This window comes from Urocitellus parryii, chromosome 4 (genome assembly GCF_045843805.1).
Source record: "Urocitellus parryii isolate mUroPar1 chromosome 4, mUroPar1.hap1, whole genome shotgun sequence".
Classification (NCBI taxonomy): Eukaryota; Metazoa; Chordata; class Mammalia; order Rodentia; family Sciuridae; genus Urocitellus; species Urocitellus parryii.
In genome coordinates this window covers 17766842-17789318 of record NC_135534.1, presented here as the reverse complement: position 1 = coordinate 17789318, position 22477 = coordinate 17766842, and the positions used below count along the sequence as shown (strand labels likewise).

Here is a 22477-nt window from a genome sequence, read left to right as displayed (position 1 = left end):
CCTGTTAGCTGTAGTGTGTGCTCTGATTCACTTGTGCTCAGCCCTTGAGTGGAGCTGAATGCAGTAGTGCAGGCTTGTATTCACAGCAGCTTGGGAGGCTGAGACAGAAGAATAACAAGTTGGAGGCCAACCTCAACAACTTAGCACAGCCCCAAGCAACTTAGTGAGGACTTGTCTCAAAATACAAATTTTTTAATAGGGTCTGGTGATGTAGTTCAGTAGTAAAGCACTTCTAGGTTCAAGCCCTAGTATCAATAAATAAATATACAAATAAATACATTTTAGATTATGTTTTATAAAACATTCTCTATAAACTAGCAGAAAATAAAATGACAAACTAAAAACCGAGACATTCTCTATTTATATGAGGAACAACAGTGGAAAATGGGCACTCCTATAGAAAAACAGAAAATGGATAATAAGAGTCTTTATACAAAATAGAAATAGTTATTAAACATCAGGAGAGTTGTTTTACTGGACTCATAACAATAGAAACATAAATGTAAACATTATCATTTCCCACCCATCAGAATAGCAGAAATTATATGAGTTCAGTGGTAGGGAAACAGACTATTTTATACATCTGGGCAGAAGGTTACAAGCTACAGAACCTTGAAGTATGAGCTACATTTCATATGCACTTACCCTTCTCTTAAGCAGTTACAGTTCTAGGAATCTATCCCAAAGATAATGGCAAAAAAAAAAAAAATTACACACACACACACACACACACACACACACACACACACACACACATATTCACCGGTGTTATTTATCACAGTAAAACAGAGGTTGAAATTCAATATGAAGATTTTCGAATATATATGCTGAACATATATGTCTAACATATATCCCAATATAGACTAATTCTTTATAAATTATTATAATATGGAAGTCTCTAACTGAATAAAAGAAAGTGTTTCTACAAATTACCATGATGTACTGCTAAAAACATATTAAATAAAAAAACCGTTTTAGGAAAGTTTATATAGTAAAATAAAAAGTGTACAAGTAGAGAAAATATTAAACAAAATAAAATTAGGAAAATATGGACTAAAACATAATAAAATAAATAACAAATAAATAGTTATTAGTGAAAATCTTAATTTGAAGTAGGAGTTTAGATTGAAATATTGTTTTTTTTCTCTTAAAAACAAGGATCATTAAAAAAAAAAAAAAAACTACAAACCAGTAACACTCAAAATCCGTATTCTACAACTTTCCTCTAAAAAGAAACTTGTCCTGTCCAGAAACAGAGCTTGTTGGATAAATAACAGAATTTAAGTCTAGCTAAAGAATATATAAAATGAACCTTGGATGATTTATTTGTCTAGAAAGTAAGAATGCTATAAAATCTCTTTGGATAATCTCAAAGAGACATAGAAGATGATTTGAAATGAGTTCTACTGGTTCATGATGAGAAATGCTTAATGCAAACTTATATTGACCACAATTGATTAAAGGGTACCAAATAATTTTAAATATCAATATTTAAAATACAATAAATAAATAAATAAAGTTACCAGGATAGCAATTCATTACTTTGAAAGTTGTTACAAAACATGAAATTAGAAAATCACAATTCTAGAACTGTTAATTTTTTGGGGGGAGGATCATGGTGATAATTTCACTTGGTATTGAAATTATTAGGCAAATGTTGTTGGTGGGTAATTTTAAAATGAAGTAATCGACTTGATACTAACTAAACCCATGGATGAGCATTATTGCTTCAAGTCAAAGCATCAGTTAACAGGTTTTTCCCAGTGGACTGTACCTGGAAGTGCTCAGAATCCACTGCCAGAGTTCTTGCTGAAAAGAAACTAAGAGTGAATCTGAACCAGTAATGATATTTCATCTGAATATCCCTTTAAAAGAATTGGGGCAGGAACATTTAATTGACATCAAATGAAGCAGTCAGTTTAATGCAGAAAACAAAATGTTCCACAAATGGTTCAATTTCCAACCCCCCTAAAACTTCTAAACACACACACACACACACACACACACACACACACACACACACACACATTCTTTCACTTGCACACAGATTGGTGATATGATAAAGGAAACATAATGGTAACAATCCAATTTGACTTGATTCAACCTCAATGGAAAAATACATATTTGGGACAAATGGAAGAATTTAAATAATGGTTTGAGTTTTGAATATTATTGAGAATACATTTTTATTATTGTTATGTTCAATTTTGACATGAATAATTTTTGTTCATTTGTTTTGGTTTTGGTGTGGAGTACAAAATCCTGTCCTTGCACATACTCACCCCTGACCTACAACCCAGCCACTTGACATGAGTGTTTAATCAAAGGTTTATTGTTGGGAGCCGGCGACAACACCCTGAAAATGGCGCTGGTTTCCTGCTTCTGCTTAATTAGCGGTTGGAGCTGTTAGAAGTAAACAACTCCTTGTAAGGCTGTGGGCTGGGCTCTGGCCTGCTTCCGCTGCGCTGCACCTATTAGACTCTTCCAAGTAGTGCTGGTTCATTGGCAAGGCTGGGTACTTAAACTAGGGCAGACCGACCGCTAGTGTGCGCGCTTTCTTCTCTTGTTCCTGTTTTCTCATCATGATTCAAAGGTCCTGAGTAAACTGCTGAAAGAAGAATCCTGTGTCGTGTTTCCCTTGCCTGCGAGGGGTCGCTACAGTTTATTATTATGAATGATTACACATTTTCATAAACTTTTTCATTGATTCAGTCCTTTTTTTCTTTTTCATTTTCTTTCTTTTTATTTTTTTGATACCAGGTATTTAACCCAGAGGCACTTAACCACTTAGCCACATGGATATTAATCCCTAAAGAGGTATTATCCATCACTCCTGGTTCAACATAGGAAGAATTCCAGGATAGAATCTACAGGATTAGCTAACTTAAACTTGGGGCAGGCAAGAAAAAGGGCTACAGTTGTGATTGGATATTGGTTAGGGAGTTTTAAAAATGTCTGTATTCTGACCACATGGTTCCTAAACATAAGATGGTTCAATTCTACACATGAAACTTAAGTTCAGTAAAAGTGCCTGTTTTATACTGCAGGTTCAACTTTAATAAAAACCATAAATCTTACATATTATTTTGAAGATATAATGTTTCTATTATAATAAACTTGAATAGAGATTTAAATATAGGTATGGAAGACTTTTTTAACTCCCCATTTAAAAATATTATTTCAAAGGTAAATTATAATTGTATATATTTACTTTAAATTATCATTTAATGTAAAAATATTCAGAATTTCTTTTGGTGAACTCTCTTCTCCCTGTTCTCTAACTTTCCCACAGTTCTGGTAGGTTTGGCTCCATTCCAGTTGCATGGAAGGCCATATTTATCAATCAATAATTGTTCATCATACAATTGTTGCTAGCTATTAGTTTAGCAACTTACAACATATCACTGAACTCAAAGAGAATTTCTCACTTTCCCAGAAAATTTATTTTAGCAAAGGGAAACAAGCTATATATTAAAATTCAGTACAAAAGAATTTAAGAAATACATTTTTCTGTGCTAAGCACTTTAAATGGTAATATTGGGGAATAGGGTAATCCTTCAGTAGAGTAGTGTGTTTATATAAGATTTCACTAAAAAGACAACTTAGCATAAATTTAAAGGAAAGAATTACAGTCAGAGGGAATTTAAAACCCAATAATGAATAAGTGTGGTCTTCTTTTAAGAAACAATGAGGAAGTCAGAGTATCTGCATGCACAGCTGGTGTATTAGTTAGCTTTTAATGACTGTGATCTGACAAGGACAACTTACAGGAGGAAAAGTTTATTAGATTTGTGGTTTCAGAGGTTAGGTCCATGTAGCCCACTCTACAGCTGAGGGCTGGAGGTAAGGCAGAACAGAATGGTAGTAGGGCATGATGAGGGAAGGAGCACAGAAGACACCAAGGAAGCAGAGAATTCTAGTCACTAAAGACAAAATATAACCCCCTAGGGAACATCCCACTGAACACCTTCCTCTAGACATCCTGTCTACACTTACTGCCCAGATAATTGATATCAGTGGATTAATCCAACATCTATTTCACACCTCTCAATATGTAATCATTCCACCTTTGAAAAGTTTTATGTTGTCTTACACAGGACCTTCTCAGGACACCTCCCCACCTGGCCTACATGTAAACTAGGAAAGGAACAGTAAATAGGGTCAAGACTTAACAGTGACTTGATCATTTAACCATTTGAATGTTGACGTTTGTAAATCTTTCTGATTACAACCTGAACAGCAGAATAGTCACATTTTTCCAATATGAACAAATTCTTTAATATGGTAGAAAAGCATTATGCCTAGGAAATATTAGCAAATCAATTTGATAATGATGATTCATATATATATATATATATATATGTGTGTATTTATAAATAAAATTTATGAAATATATGTGGAGCACAAAATTTATGAAATTTATGGGGCATATGACAGTGATCAAGGTATGGGAAAGGTGAATTTGATATATATTATATATGAAATCCTCCTGATGCTGCTATATATTTTCTCTAAATTTTCTCAGATGGTAAAATTATCTCAAGTTGAGGTGATTAATTTTAATTGTTTATCCCACCTCAAGAGAATGAAGCAATCGATAGTCTCTAGGGTTATTATCTCCAAGACTAATGATAGATATAAGAATAATCTCATTGCCCTAACTAGGAGAGCTCCTGCCTTGGCCATCAGCAGGTTTGTTTTCAAATTCAAAAGATAGATAGACTTAAATTTCAATATGGGAAACTGACCCTCTTAAAACCAGAAATTTCTTGAGAAATACATGTAAATGATCCAGGAACAGTGAGTGTACTCTTGCTTCAAAGATTTGGTATTATGCACTCTCATTTTTGCAAGTTTTTGAAGGGGTTCTCAAGATAGAATGTTTAAGTAAAATGAAATAGACATTGAATAGACTATTAAAAAAATAAAGAAAGCCATTTGATTAAGGTCACAAGAATATAACCACTGATAGCAAAAGTAACAACAAAAATTGGTAAAAAAAAAATAGTGGAAAGAAGATGTCAGCTATCATTATTTCCTGGACTAAAATTTAATATAAATATTTTTACCAGGGATTTAATAAGACCATTTGTGATAATAGAGTCATTGCATTAAATATGAGAATAGTTTTATATAAAATTTAAAATTCTTTAGATAAATAAAATGTGGTAGAAATATGTGTTAATTAGAATGTCTGGCTTATGGGTGATTTTTTGAAGTTGTCTTTAATAAACAATTTCATAAGCACAGGAACAAATATGGTCATTGAATGTCTCAGTCTTGCATATGATCATACATCTTTATTGTTGGGCTATATGAAAACTATTTCTTAGATTGTGTGACTAAAGATAAGTTTTCTAGAAATAACAGAGTAAGGTAGCTGGCATGGATAGATATGAGAAGATTTGGCCAGCAATAACAGAATTATGTTTTTTTTATTATCCATCCCAGGCTTCCCAAAATGTCTTCATGGTGCAGTAATACTTAAAATTGTTACTTGATCTCTTTCACAGGTAACATAGGCACAGAATTAAAATAATGGTTATCTTAAAGAGAGAAAAATAGAGACAGAGACCATGATCTCCAGGAAAGGGATGTTTCTATGTCAGAGTTTTATGATAGTTATTCCTGGCTGAGAAAAGTATCTATTTCTCCTTTTAATGTATTTCATCTTGATACTGCTTTCTAGTTTATTTCTGTGCTATATAGGATAGCCTGATACAGAATTATTTACCAGAGAATTGAAATCTTCAGTTCTCTCACTTTTGAAATGTGATTATTGATACAAGATACATGCTAATATCAAAATCAAGAATCAGGACCAGAGACCTACAGTGGAGAAATGGATACATCACTAGAAGCCTGAGGATCTGGGCTTCAGTCACAGAAGTGTAGAGGGTTCTTAGTTTGCATGTCATTGGGCAACTCAAGGTTTCTTTGGCTCTAGAATAAGAACATAAACTAAAATACTTCCATAAACTGTTCTAGTTATTTTTCTTTTCTTCAGTCATTGAGCAAAGATTGGTAATAACTCCTTAAGTCAAAGAGCACACCTACTAAAAACGGGATTTAGATTTACGTTGATATCATGGATATTGGGTCAGAGAGGAAGATTTAAGTGATGTGTGAAATTAAAAACAAATGCACAAGGTTAAGAATTTGCACGTAAGGCTGTCAATGAACATTTACAAAAATTAATTTATTTGGAAAATCCTGATTTTTTATGGTTAAAGGGCTGAGATCATCAGCTATCACTTGATAATTAGATTTAACTTGTATGAATTTATAATTTTCAATGACAATTGAATGACTTATGTGAAGACTTGTTAAATAGCCATCAATTTGTTGATCTAAATTTTTCACATTTTGTATTAAAAATTATATTTGGAAATTCATAATTTAATTCAATAATTGTGTTTCTAATGTTAAAACGGTTTTGTATTTTTAAATTGTAGGTATGTTGTCTACCACATATAAATAAACTCACAGATTCTAAAAGTGGTAATTTATAAACTTTGAAAGTTCAGTAAACCACACTGCATTGGTCTTCACTCTCCCTAATGTATTTGTTTTCAGGATTAACTCAGATTCCAAACAACAGAAACATGGTTCTGACAGACAGAAATAAGAGTGGGGCCACCTTCACCCTCTTGGGCTTCTCAGATTATCCAGAACTGCAGGTCCCACTCTTCTTGGTTTTCCTGGCTATCTACAGTGTCACGGTGGTAGGGAACATTGGGATGATTGTCATAATCAAAATTAATCCCAAACTTCACACCCCCATGTACTTTTTCCTCAGTCACCTCTCTTTTGTGGATTTCTGCTATTCCTCCACTGTTGCTCCAAATATGCTGGTGAACCTAGTTGCAAAAGACAGAAGCATCTTCTTTTCAGGATGTGTGGTTCAATTTTTTTTCTTTTGTACCTTTGTGGTAACTGAGTCCTTTCTGCTAGCAGTGATGGCCTATGACCGCTTTGTGGCCATCTGCAACCCTCTGCTCTACACAGTGGCCATGTCCCAGAAACTCTGTGCTGTGCTGGTGGCTGGATCCTATGCGTGGGGGGTGGCCTGTTCCCTGATACTAACATGCTCTGCTCTACAGCTGTCTTTCCATGGCTCCAACACCATTGACCACTTCTTCTGTGAGTTCTCCTCCCTGCTCTCCCTCTCATGCTCAGATCCCCACACCAACTATTTGCTGCTCTTCATTTTTGCCACATTTAATGAAGTCAGCACACTGCTCATCATCCTCACATCTTACTTGTTCATAGTTGTCACCATCCTCAGGATGCGATCAGCCAGTGGGCGTCGCAAGGCCTTCTCCACCTGTGCCTCTCACCTGACTGCCATCTCCATCTTCCATGGCACCATCCTGTTCCTCTACTGTGTGCCCAACTCCAAGAACTCCAGGCACACGGTCAAAGTGGCCTCTGTGTTTTACACAGTGGTGATCCCCATGTTGAACCCCCTGATCTACAGTCTGAGAAATAAGGATGTCAAGGACACTGTCAGCAAAGTATTGGGCAGTAAAGTCTCTTCTTTTTGAGCATCATATCACCATGGAATTTGTTCCTGATATATAAATTGTGTTCTTTACGTTTGATTTTAAAGGAAACATTAAATTAATATAGTTAATATTGTACAATATAATATAAATTGATTTTTCTTTCAAGAGAATAAAGTTGGCTCTTTTTCTTGCTGGAAAACATTAGTAATCTTTCTCATTTTCCTTGTTTTACCTACAAAATTTGAATAATATGAGATTACTTATAATCATATTGTGAAGATTAAAGAAAAAACATACATATCATATGAATACTGTTTGTAGCTTAATACATATCACTACTGTATCCATTTCTTATAAGATATCTGACAAAATCTAAGTTGTCAATTATATTATTCAATAAGTGGACAATTCATAAATCAGAAGATTTATGAATTGGCCACTTATTGAATTCCCTATCATAGGGAATTTCAGAGAAATGATTGTTTTAATGCACTGAGGAACTTGAAAGAGATTTTTTTTTTGTAGAATATGTATTGTGTGAACTTGTTTAAAGACAAAAACAGACAGTATATACATTAAATACAGGAGTTAAGTCAAATTTCTAATAGATATTTTATTGAGCTAATTTGACACATTTGTGTATGTGCAGCTATGTGTCTATGTGCATTATGCAGTGTGAACAATTTACTTGGTATGAATAGAAATTTGAAAAAAAAAAAGATGCTGTGTGTCTTGAAATATTTCTAAAGTAGCTCTTCATGGTAGTGTGATAATCTACGATAGACCCCACCAGAGGCTCATGAGTGATAGACTGGACCTTAGAAAATCTCTTACATTAAGCTATAAGAGACTAGGTTAATGGGTTCCTGCGAAACATGTTCTTCAAGCTGATATTCTGTCTTGAAATATATCACATATTCTCAATTTTACAGAAACTTTTGTTCTAACCATGAACATAAACTCTGAATTCTTCTTAACAAAAATTTCATTTATCTCGTTTTAAGTGTTCCGAGCTAACTATCTATATAATCTTCTTCAAAATAAATTTTAAAAAATGCATCCTCATAATTCATATAATTACTTAAAATATGAAAACTCTGGTTTTAATCACTACTTTTATTTGAATAACTTGCTCTGTCTTTTCCTTCTCTTTACTATATGTGTCCCAGTAAAATTCCAAATATTCATCAACACAAAGCAAAAAATAAATTTCCATATATTAAGGGAGAAAAAACCTCGGGATACTTTTATGTGGGTTTAATAGAGTTATTTGTTATTGTGATATTATTTTAAATGCTTTATCAATATGAAAAATATTTGTTTCATGTACAATATTAGACAAGGAAACAAATAATCCTCTGACCTGGCCACAATGCTACAGACCTGAAATCCCAGCTACTTGGGAGATTGTGGCAAGAAGATCAGAATTTCTAGGCCAGCCTGGGCAAATTAGTAGGGTCCCATTCCAAAATGATATTTTAAAATGGCTGGGGATGTAGCTCAGTGTTAGAGAATTTTCCCAACTTGTGCAGATTCTGGTTTCAAACCTCAATACCACATACATGAAATAAATAATAATACCCTATGAGCATACACATTTTAAATGTAATAAAGAATGTTTTGAAAATTGCATGTTCTATATCAATAAACAAACCAAGCCAACAGCTGCCATGTCCAGATCAGATCTGCATAAAATTATTCAGTTGACACATCCAATAGATGTTTGCTATTTCTACCCAGTGGTTTTATAGGGCCTTGGAATGCAATCTTTATAGTCACTCGCTTTCTCAAATCTGGGAAAGCTGTCACAAAGATTTTTCAAGCATAATGGCTTACCTATTAAAAATATGATATTTCACTTTATTTGATCATTTATTTTTTATTACTTTTAGGGAATTTTAATATACATAATAACCCAGTTTATTTTTTCAATTGTTGCCTTGTATTTACATATAAAAATGGCATTCACTGTAATATAATCACATATGCAAACAGCATAGTTTTGTTGAGTTCCCAACTACCTACCTACCTCCAATCCTCCTCCCTAAACATTCTCTGCTCTACTGTTCTCCTTCTATTTTCATGAATTCCCCAATTTTAAAAACCCCTTTTGTCTCTAGCTTCAACATAGGAAAGAATCCACTTGAGCTTTCATTTTTGAGTCTGAATTATTCAACTGATCATAATGCTCCAGTTCTATCCCTTTATCAGCAAATAATATGATTTCATTTTCTTTATGGCTGAGTAGAACTTTATTGTGTATACATACCACATTTTCTTGATCCATTCATCTGTTTTAATAAAACTTCGCCAATTCAATGTTTTAATAATAAAGTATAACATTATAGGGCTTAACTGTAATTCATGTAACACTGTCATTTGCAACAGAGATAGACCTGCAGGACTTTTGTTAAGTGAAATATGGAAGGCACAGTGAAACAAGATCTTCATAATCTCATTCATGTGTAAAATATTAAGCAGTTGATTTCATGCCAGTTAAGAAAAGAATAGCAGCGGGATGCGGTGGTGCATGCCTGTAATCCCAGCAGCTTGGGAGGCTGAGGCAGGAGAATCACAAGTTCAAAGCCAGCCTCAGCAAAAATAAGGTGCTAAGCAACTCAGTGAGATCATATCTCTAAATAAAATACAAAATAAGTCTGGGGATATGGCTCAGTGGTCGAGTGCCCCTGAGTTTAGCAGACACACACACATACACACACACACACACACACACACACACACACACACACACAAAAGAATAGAATAGCAATTACCATTGGCTGGGGAGTTCAGGGAAAGAGGAGCTTTAATCTTTGAAGGAGGAAGAAGTTTTAGTGCTCTATGGCACAGACGAGTGACTATAATTAAAACTAAATATCGTATATCTCCAAATAGTTATAAAAGAATGTTTTCAAATGCACTCTCTATAAAGAAATGATAAAAGGTGATGGAGATGAAAATTAGCTTGGGTTGATCTTCACACAATATGCACATGAATAAAAGATTCACATTGCATTTCATAAATGCATACAAATATATTATGAGAATAAAAAATTAAATACAAGGAGTAATTTTAAATTTGAACCTTTATATTATTCACTTTTTGGATAGTGACCTTGAAATCAATTCAGATAATGTGTTGTGTGCAGAGTTAGTTAGTGTAGAGGGAGGGAATAGAAATGCATACTAAGGATCTGAGTAGCATTGCACCAGGGCATCAGTAACCCTTACTCCCTGTTGTGGGAACCAAACTCTCTCCAGAGACTTACAAATGTCCCACTGCAATCAGATTCTTCTGGGAAAGATCAGTGCTCCATAGGGAACCAGAAGCCTGATTCTTCATCTTCAGTCTTGAAAATACAAATAAATTTTCAGAATTATATTCTGCATTGAACTCAGGGAAAGACAAATAACCCATTTTCTTCTCCATCTGAAGAAAAAGCATGTAATCAGAAAAATATCTTTAAATCTGGGTGTTTCTTCCAAGGGCTGGGGAGAGAGAATGAATGTAAGACATCTCACACTGTTTGCATTTATTATCTGTTGAAGGCCATGAAGCTATATGTCCTTTATTCAAAACAAAATAAAAATATCTAACCTCCTCCATTCCACATCATAGTTATTTGATTCAAATTGATTTACTTTAACTTATACATAATAATGAAAAAATTGTAGATAAATGAGGGTACCATGTATATATTGTGAAATGTTTAAATACCAGGTTAAATATATCTGTCTCCTCAAATGTTTATTATTTCTTAATATTGAACTCTTCAGAATTATTTATTCTACATAAAAAAATATGGAATCATTCGGAAATGTGATGAACACCTACCTATGCTCCGACAAATTAGGAAACCCATAACAAATGGATAAATTTCTGGACACATACAACTATGCAAACTGAACCATGTATACTTAGAAAACCTGACAGAGCAATGGTAATTACCAAGATTGTTTCAGTAATACAAACTTCTCAGCAAAGTAAAGCTCAGGATCAGATACATGGCTCCATGGCCAAATTGTACCAGAAATGTACAGAATACTACTGGAATGAGAATACACAGATAAGGAGCACCACAGAGAACACAAACATATGTCCAAGTATTTAAAGCTGACTGACTTTTTGCAACAACAAAAACAAAACAGAAAAAGAAAAAAAGAAAAAGAACTTACATTAGAGAAAGGAAATCCTCGTTTTTTTTTTCTTTTTTTAAATTTATTTTATTTTTTTAAATTCACGATAGTTGAATGCATTATAATTCTTAATATACATATACAGCACAATTTTTCATCTTTGTATATAAAGTATGTTCATGCCAATTCATGTCTTTATACATGTACTTTTTTTGCATTACAATTCTTATTATACATATATACCACAATTTTCATATCTCTGTTTATATATAAAGTAGATTGATACCCAATTTGTGTCTTCATACATGTGCTTTGGATAATGATGTCCATCATATTCCACCATCCTTGCTAATGGAAATCCTCGTTAATACACGGTGCTGAGGTCACCAGATATCCATATGCAGAAACAAATTAAAAAAAACAAACAACAAATTCTGATCATTCACCATATATCAACATCAAGTGAAAACTCATTAATATCTTAAACTAAAGACCCATCATTATGAAAGTAATGGAAGAAAACATAAAGACATGTATCAGGACATTGATCTGGGTGAATGTTTTTTTTGGGTATGATCTCCAAAACACAGGCAAAACAAGGAAAAAATTGACTCATGAGTTGACATAGACTAAAACATCATTTGTACAGCAAAGGAAATGACCAACATAGCAAAGAGACAACATACCAAATGGAAGGAAAATAGGGACAAACTATCCCTGCAACATGGGATTAATAGCCATAATGTATAGGGACTTGAACAACTCAGCAGAACCAGAAAAATAATTCCATTAACTCTTGAGCAAATGATATGAATAGTTCAATAACATTATCAAGAAATGCAAATGAAAACCACAGTGATATATTATTTCAACCCCCTTGGAGTGGCGATTACCTAAAAGAAGAGAAGTAGCAATTGTTAATGAATGTGAGAAGTAAGAGGATTTCTTGTACACTGTTCATGGGAATGAAAATTAATACAGCCCATTATGGAAAATAACAGAGTTTTCTCAAAATATCAGACATAGAACTAACATATGATTGAGCAATCCCACTACTGGGAATTTAAATTAGAAACTAAACTCAGTATGTACAAGTGACTTTTGCCCTCATGTTTTTACTGTAGCACTATGTACAATAGTCATGATATGGAATAAAACTAAGTATCAATTGATGGATGGGGAGTGGTAAAGGAAACAATGGAATGGTATTCAGCTATAAAAAATGAGATTACATAATTTGCAGCAACAAGGATGGAAGTGGAAAATCTGATACTAAGTGAAACAAACTAATCCAAGAAAAAGTACAGCATGTTCTTACCTATATGTGGAAGCTAAACAGCTGATTCAGTAGTAAAGAACAGAAAAGCATTACCAGAGCTAGGGAAGGATGTCAGGGAAGCAGAGTTTGGAAAGGCTATTACATAGATTAGAGATGTGTGGAAGAAATAACTTTTAATGTTCTATATCATGGTGGAATACAGTTGGCGATAATTAGTGAACATTTTCTAAACTGGTGGAGAGTGTTTTGAATGTTCCCAAGATAAAGAAATTATAACTGCATGAGGTAATAGATTTGACTCTACCCTAATCTGACCATTACATATTGTGTATATGTATTGAAATGTCACAGAGTAGTCCATAATGCAGAATTTATTTGTGATAATTTAAAAATACATAATTAAAAAAATAACTATCAGATAAGGTGATTAGTTTAATAGTTGCTTTGTCACCTCTAGAGAATGGGGACAACATGTTCTCTAGGGTTCTTGTCTCCAAGGGTCTTATCTACAGGTATAAGAACACACATTTCCCTCCCAACAAGGAGAAAGCCTAACTTTGGTTTATTAGGTTTAAAATTTTAAAAAAAAAAGATTGAAATTTATTTCAATCAGGAGGACAAGTGAAGATGGAAGAAAGTGACTATAACCACTTGGCCCTGGAGAAATAGATGTGAATTTGCAAGGAACAAGAAAGCACTGACTGTCAGGCTTTGTATTAGAGGCCCTGGCTCAGCCAAGCTCCTCAAGGAAGGTATGGTGCAGGGAGGAACAACAGCACTGAAAACCTGGGGAATGTGCATTGTTTCACTTCTGCAAATTGTGGAAGCATGGACAATCTAGAATAGGCAAGGATATAAGTAAAATGAAATTCATTCTGATAGAATAGACTATAGTGAAAAAAAAGTAAAAGCTATCAACTTTATTAAGATTATAAAATAGGAAATGTGATTCCTGTGAACAGATGTAATAATCACACTGGAGAGACAAAGCCAATAGGGAAGAAGATTTGCACCACTGTATTTCCTGAACCCAAAGATATATAAAGTTACTAGCCATATAACAGCATATGGATCATAGGAGTCATTATCTTCTATGTAATACAGGTTTAAAATGAATTTTTAAAGCTTTAGGTAAGCGAAATGTTATTATTAAGAATGTGATAATCAGAGTCTTTGGCTTTGTGATTGCTCCTTTTGAGGTCACACTAAATATTTTCTTTTTGAGTTTACACTAATGATTAGTATTTATGAATATAAAAAGCTTGGAGCCTTTGAATGTCTTAATCATGCATATATTTTGCCAATTTTATTGATGCACTACCTGAAAACTATCTCTTTGGTTATGTGAGCAAAAACAATGTTACCAAAAAAATATAGAGAAAGACATTTGTGGTATGGTAGCATCTAATGGTTACTGGGTCTAATGAGAGAGAGAGAAACAGAAACAGAAACAAGGAACGAGAGCGAGAGCGAGAGCAAGAGCGAGAGGGAGAGCGAGAGCGAGAGCGAGAGAGAGAGAGAGAGAGAGAGAGAGAGAGAGAGAGAGTGTGTAAACAGATTGTCTTTGGAAAGCTTCTGGCAGATTCCTAAATATAATTAGTTACTCTTGATACTCCTGAAAACATTTCACTGGATCTCATTCTATTCCTTCCTTTGATGCTCTGTGACAGGTTCATGGTCATGGGCTTATTTCTTGGTCATGGGCTTATTTCTATGTATAAAAGTCCCTGGTTTGCTCACAAATTAAAAGTGTGATTATTAACAAAGAAAATGTGTTAGCATCTAGACCTAGAATTCTAGTGTAGGGAATGGACTCATGGCTAGGAGTCTGTGGATCAGAGCTTAAGATAAAGGGAAAGATTGGTCTTTTTGTGTCATTGGGAAGGTCAGACTTTCCCTGGCTTGTTTTGTCAACTCAAAAACAAGGAAACAATCAACTAGACCATCTTTAAAATTTGTTCTAAATTTGTTATTCAGTGTGTAATGTTAAAAGAGTTGAAACGAATATCCTCTGAAATACAACTGTTATATATTTCAGCATCATATTTATTGGGTCAAACAGATTAAAGTGCTATATGGAATTAGCAATACAGCTACAAGAAATGGTACTGGGTACTGGCAGTAAACAGTACCATGTAAACATAATATAAAATTAATTTGTTGAAAGCTTTCTCACAGATACAGTGCTGATATAATCAATCATGAAACTGGTAGGCTTCATTTTCATGAATATGCAATATTCAATAATAGCTGAAATTTTTGTGCAAAGATCTTTTTAAAATAGCCATAAATATTTTGAGTTCATTTTCCCATATGTCTTAATGTTCAAAATTACTTTTGATAACTTAAAATTTTGTTCAAGAACTTTATTCTCATGAAAATTTAAAAATGGTGTTGCTTGTTAAAATTTAAACATATGGTCTATTTTGTATAATAAAAATCTAGATCCTAAAGAAAATTTGCTTCATTTTACAGGTTCTGTAAAGGAATGAAACAAGGTTCCTGTTTCTTCACATCATTCATTATTATTTTCATTTTCAAGACTAACTTTAATATTATAACTTAAATAAGCCATGGTACTCTCAGTTGGAAATAAAAGTGGGATCAAGTTCACCCTCTTAGGCTTCTCAGATTACCCACAACTGCAAGTGCCCCTCTTCTTAGTTTTCCTGGCTATCTACAGCGTCACAGTGGTAGAGAACATTGGGATGATTGCCATAATCAAAATTAATCCCAAACTTCACACCCCTATGTACTTTTTCCTCAGTCACCTCTCTTTTGTGGATTTCTGCTATTCCTCCACCATTGCTCCCAAGATGCTTGTGAACCTAGTTGCAACATACAGAAACATCTCTTTTTCAGAATGTATAGTACAATACTCTTTCTTTTGTACCTTTGTGGTAACTGAAGCTTTTCTGCTAGCAGTGATGGCCTATGACCGCTTTGTGGCCATCTGCAACCCTCTGCTCTACACAGTGGCCATGTCCCAGAAACTCTGTGCTGTGCTGGTGGCTGGATCCTATGCGTGGGGGGTGGCCTGTTCCCTGATACTAACGTGCTCTGCTCTACAGCTGTCTTTCCATGGCTCCAACACCATTGACCACTTCTTCTGTGAGTTCTCCTCCCTGTTCTCCCTCTCATGCTCAGATACCCACATCACCTCTTTGCTGCTCTTCATTTTTGCCACTTTCGATGGAGTCAGCACACTGCTCATCATCCTCATGTCTTACTTGTTCATAGTCATTACCATCCTCAAGATGCGATCAGCCAGTGGGCGACGCAAGGCCTTCTCCACCTGTGCCTCTCACCTGACTGCCATCTCCATCTTCCATGGCACCATCCTGTTCCTCTACTGTGTGCCCAACTCCAAGAACTCCAGGCACACGGTCAAAGTGGCCTCTGTGTTTTACACAGTGGTGATCCCCATGTTGAACCCCCTGATCTACAGTCTGAGAAATAAGGATGTCAAGGACACTGTCAGCAAATTATTTTGTGGTAAAGTCCCTTCTTTTTGAGCATCATAGTATCATAGAAGTTTGTTCTCATATATAAAGTGTGTTCTTGAAGGTTGTTTTTAAGGATACTATTAATATTGTCATAGTTAATATTGTGCAATGGGGTGGAAATGGATTTTACTTCCAACGGAATAAACTTGGCTCTTTTCCATACTGAAAAAGTCAGCAATCTCTCTTATCATTAATATATTTAATCACAAATTTAGTTAGCACAATATAGTTTCTAAACTGTGAAGATTAAAAGACAACATGCATTCTATCTGTGATATCCTTGTATAACTCAATATTAATTTAATCCCCCTTTCTTATAAGATACCTACTGTATACAGCCTATTAATAAACATGAGAAATTTATTTACAAAATAGAATTAGTAAATAAATAATAATTATACTAATGCATAGTACAGCACTGAAGTATATGATCATTTTGTGATGGTGAAAATAATAAGACCCATAAAGATTCATCTAGGGCTGGGGATGTGGCTCAAGAGATGACACCGTCTCCTGGCATGCCCAGGGCGCTGGGTTGGATCCTCAGCACCACATAAAATAAAATAAATATTTGGGTCCACAGAAAACTGGAAAATAAATATTAAAAAACAAATTCTCTCTCTCTCTCTCTCTCTCTCTCTCTCTCTCTCTCTCTCTCTCTCTTTCTCTCTCTCTCTCTCTTTCTCTCTCTCTCTAAAAAACAAAAGATTCATCATAAAGAGAATGTTAAAAATGCATTAAGGTTTATTTGAACAATGTCTTCATAAACTAGGTGTAATTTGGACTTTGCCTTGGCAATGAGAATGGGTAGAATTTTGCAGATACCTTTCAGTGAAGAAAGAATTTTATTGAAGGTAAAATAGAATAAATAAACTCATATTGGAGAGAATGTGATACTGAATCTAAGAACCAACAAATAGTTCATTAAGTTAATGTGATATAATTTGCATGTACTTGTATATGTGTATGCATCTGTTGTGTAGTGTATACAGGTTACTTAGCATGAAATTTAAGTAAAATCTGGTCTATATCCCCAATGCATTTGTAAAGAAGCTCCAATGTGGCAGCACAATATCTATTTTATACTTTACCAGATATTTATGACTCACTGCTTGGATATGAGAAGATCTTACCAGCAAAAGCAATGTTGATGCACACCTGCCCAACTTGTTATTCGTGCTGCCACTCTGTATGTTAAGATGTCACAAATATTATCAATGTATTATGTACTTTTTTAAAATAAAGACATAATCATGAGTCCTCCCCAACAGAATTCTCTTTCACCTTGAAAGAAAAGTATTTGTATTTGTATTAAATATTGAAAGATAATTAATATCACCATATTATTATTCAAAATAAGATCAAATTATCATCAAGTCCTATTCACTTGATGATTAAAAACATCAGCTTTCTACTTTAATAAACTCACTTTTTAAAAATAACTTGGGTGTTATTTTTCTTCTCTTTACTAAATTTGTTTAAATAAAATTCTGAACAATCATTAATATATATTTAAAAAAATCCATTTATTTTATTAAGGGAAAAGAGTAATCTGGTGCCCAATTTCATATGGCCAAATAAAGTATTTCTTCTGATAATGTTATTTTGTTCATTATAATTTTGTTTTGTAATATTAATAATAGTCACATTACATCACTAATTAAAATATAAGAAATCTATATTTTGATAAAATATAATTAAACTTTTTAAATATTCCTGAAAATATTTATTTTCATGGGCATATGGGTTTAGATTTCTAATTTCAATTAAATATATGTATTTGTAGAAAACTAACTTAATTCTATGAGTCAAGTGTTTTCAATTTCATTTCTATTTCAGTGTTGTAGTAAATGACAATATTGCAGCTGACCAATTCAATAAGGGTTGTTATTTTTAACAAATAAGTTTTAGAGCATTTTGTTTTGAAGTCACTAGAGTTAATCACTTTTTGAAACTCAGGAAAGTTTACTGCAAAGATTTTCTCAGGTCTTACCAAACGCAAATTAAAGATATCTATCATTCTTCTACATGTAACTTTGTTATTCAAAATAATGTAATTAAACAGTTTATAAGATTTAACATCCAAATTTAACCTTGCATATATACTATTTTATCTATATGATATTGTAGCATATTGTATGATATTATGTGGTTTAAATATATATTATGAAAAACTTCATTTGCAAAAATACAGATAGACCTGGGCAATATTAGATGAAGTGGAAAAGCAGGACAGAGAAACACAATTATCAAATAATCCCTTTTCTATGTGGAATTTAAAAAGTTGATCTTAGAGAAATTGAGAATAGAATAACTGTTACCAGAGACTGGGAAGAATAGAAGGCAGTGGGGAGGGAGAAAAGTCAGACAGGAGAAATAAATTCCTCTTAGCTAGAATTTTTTTTTCATATATTTGTATGTCACCTGCACTTTCTCTTTTGAAAAGTATATGTGTAGTGCTTTTGTTCATTTATTAATTGAACTGTTTGCTGATTTAGTGTTAAGTTTTTTTAGTTCTTTATATATTCTAGATATTAATTATTGAGGAACAGGTGGCAAAAAATTTCTTCCATTCTAGAGTGTCACTGGGCATGCTTTTACTTGTTTTCCTTGCTATGAAGAAGAATTCTAGTTTAATTCCATTCCACTTATCGGTTTTCTATTGTGCACTTTAGGAATCTTGTTAAAGAAGTTGATTCCTGTAAAAATATGTTGCAGTGTTGACCCTACGTTTTTCTTCCAGAAATAAAAATCAACCAATTTTTACATACGCCTTACCGGTCTTTAAGTATGAGATATTGAAATGCAAATAGTTTGATATGTGGCATTTGTTGGATGACATTCATTATAGTCAATCATGTTCATTGCAAATACTCTTTTTGCTTTGGTATCATGGGATGTTCTCTTCAGTAGTATTCATCTTGTGACAAAAGTTTTAGGGTTTACTAGGAGCACTCTGAATTAGTATTCAACAAATATTTCCATCAGCCTACTTTATATCTGATTTCAAAATATTCCTCCATGGACTAGAATACATGCTCTTTTCCATGAAAATATATTTGTATAACCTAGGGGAAAATAATAGTTGAATTGTCTTGCTGAAGAAGACTTCAGACGTCATGAATATTTCAAGTTGTCCTTTTTCAAAAGTTTTTCAATTCATTTTAATTAATTATACATGTCAGTAGAATGCATTTATTTTCTTTGATATATCAAACAGAAATGAGGTATAATTGCTCATTTTTCTGATTGTACATGTTATAAGAATCACATTGGTCATGCAGATAAAAGGTAATAATGTCAGTTTCATTCTGTTTCCTTCTACTATCCCCATATACCCTCTTCTCCCTTCCCTTCACTACCTTCTACCTAATCTAAGGCAACTCTATTCTTCCCTAGTGCCCCACTTAATGTGAATTCACATCTGCACATCATAGAAAACATTCAGCCTTCAGTTTTGGGGAATTGGCTTATATTTCTTAGCATGATATTCTCCATCTCCATCTATTTACCAGCAAATGCCATAATTTCATTCTACTTTAAAACTGGTTAATATTACATTGAATGTATGTACCACATTTTCTTTATCCATTCATCTATTGAAGGACACTTAGGTTGCTTTTATAGTCTAGGTATTGTGAATTGAGCTGCTATAATCATTGACATGGCTGCACCACTGTAGTATGATGATTTTAAGTCCTTTAGGTATAAACCTAGGAGTGGGATAGCAGGGTCAAATGGTGGTTCTATTCCAAGAGTTTTCTGAGGAAACACCATACTGCTATCCATAGTGTTACACCAATTTGCAGTCCTACCAGCAATGAATGAGCTTCCCTTTTTCCCCACATCCTCGACAATATTTGTTCTTGCCTGTATTCTTGATGATGTGTCTTAGGTTTTGGAATTTTTTTCTCATTAGAGTAATTCACAATGAAAATGTGAATGGATAAGAGAAAATCCCATTAAAGTATAGGGTAAAAGGAAGGTAGATATGCTAGCTGCAAATTTAAGAGGAAACCCAAGATTCCTTAAATTAAGAAAATCTTCAGATCAAACTTGGAAGAGGTTTTTTCTCTCTTTTTTTTTCTTTTTAGATTTAGAAATGGCTTATAAGAAACTACTTACTTCCATGAAAATTTTAAATGTTTGTTCTACCTAGGGACACATAGACTGTGGTTTGAACATCCTGAATTCGTGTTAAAGTTCTATATTCAGGAATGGAGAAGACAGGAAGAATGGTGAAGCACCCCAGTACAATGGCCTCTGGCATTGCACATGGACTCTGTCCTCCCAGAGTCCTTGAAACTATGCTCTTCCCACAGTCAAGTGGTAGTACAAACTGAAAAGTACCATGGGGCCCATCTCCACTAAGGATTCTCTGTGACTTTGGGCGAATTACACCTGCGTGTGCTTCAGTCACTTCATTTGTAAGGGACATAAAATCATTGATACTTTTATTTTTATAAAAATAAAGAAGAAATATTTTAATAGTTGGATTTAGAAAAGTACCTTGCACATAGAAAGTGCTCAGTAAATGTGAGCGATGGCTATTATTCTCACTAATGGAGGCTTATTATCCCCACTATTTCTTTGGAGAATAGTGTATCTTCAGACCTATTACCTTGCAGGAAGGAGCTGTTACATATAAGGCAGACAAACTTACAAGATGCATTCATATATTTCATAATAGCAATGTGAGGTCTCAAAGGGGCAATGCTTGAATGTAGCATGCAGTGTTCCAAATTCATCAGATTCTCAATGAATGGTGTTAGCTTTTAATAACATACAAAAATATCAGAATTATAATATGTACCACTTTATTTATTTTCCCCATTTTGTATCTCATAGTGGAAAAAAATTGTTTGGATCCCAAGAGTTTTCTTGATATTGTGTTGCTATCCTACAGAGATCAGTGATTGTTTTGAGAATTTTAGGGAACACAGATCCCAGAGGAACATCCATAGACATAAATTCTATGATACTTTCCCATCATAACATTTTGAGAAAAAAAGAAAACAGTTGAATGTCTACTGTACAGGTAGGTTGGATTATAAGGTCATTATTTGGGGGGGGACTATGTTTATTAATAATATTTTCTGGGACCTGAAAACTTGATATAGTTTCCTATGTTTTAAATCTATTGTAATCATATGTGAGAGAAGAATGATGTATAAAGGAGGGAAATAGTATTACAATTTTTTTAAAAATATGTATATATATTACCCTTTTCTTAGAGAATGCTTTGAGAAATGCCAAATTTTAAGCACTCCTTTAAAAAAATATACTGCTGCTTCTATAGTAAACAACATTCTCAATGGGAAATGGGAACAAATCTGCAAAACCACATGTCTCATAAGAAAGGCTAGTGTAAGAGGAAAGTCAACATAAATAATGCGGATGAATGCCTTTTACCATCCTTCCTTTACATCACTCTCACAAGATCTCCATCTCTGCAACCTGCTTGAGCCTGCATGAAGAGTCTGAGAGTAACCACAATGCTGAGAGTGGCCATGAGAAACCCATGAGGATTTCCACTGAGGCACATAGATGTGTGAATCATCTCTGAAGTGGAAAAGAGAGGAATTACATTAGCTCTGCCCAAAGCACTTTGAAGTGTCCCTTGAAGGATTTTTCAACTGTGTGAAATGACTGACAGTATCATCCTGGGGGTGTTTGGTGGTGTTGGTCATCGGGGTGATGGAGAGGGATGGCCATGTGCATTATGGAGTGTTTAGCAAATATATACATATATATATCCCAATAGCACACCCCACTGAACATTGGGAAAACCAAAACTATCACTGATAAATGTCACGGTGTCACAAAGTGGTCACATTCATTCCTGGTTTGTAAGCAGTGGTCTGTGAGCAAACGACCCCTGATTTTTTTTTAAATACAGGAAAAATAAATTTTAAAACTATGCATTACTTTGAACTCAGAGAAAGACATCTCACTTTTCCTAGTCATTTAGAGAAAGAAAACCATATGATTATGTATACATAATATCTCTGACCCTCAGTTTTACTGTTCATTAACTCTCATTTTAT

General features: G+C 33.8%; 2 protein-coding genes across 2 annotated transcripts; both read left to right on the top strand.

Annotated features, from left to right (window-relative positions):
• The first annotated feature begins 545 nt into the window (after nucleotides 1-545).
• LOC144254365 (olfactory receptor 5D18) lies at nucleotides 546-7547 on the top strand. Its single transcript, XM_077797448.1, has 2 exons — nucleotides 546-557; nucleotides 6588-7547. Exons 1-2 carry the CDS (start codon nucleotides 546-548, stop codon nucleotides 7545-7547), a joined length of 972 nt encoding a protein of 323 aa, XP_077653574.1.
• A 7950-nt stretch (nucleotides 7548-15497) lies between these two features.
• LOC113175314 (olfactory receptor 5D18-like) lies at nucleotides 15498-16439 on the top strand. The gene has a single exon (XM_026379586.2). The coding sequence runs from the start codon at nucleotides 15498-15500 to the stop codon at nucleotides 16437-16439; it is 942 nt and encodes a 313-aa protein (XP_026235371.2).
• The last annotated feature ends 6038 nt before the right edge of the window (nucleotides 16440-22477 follow it).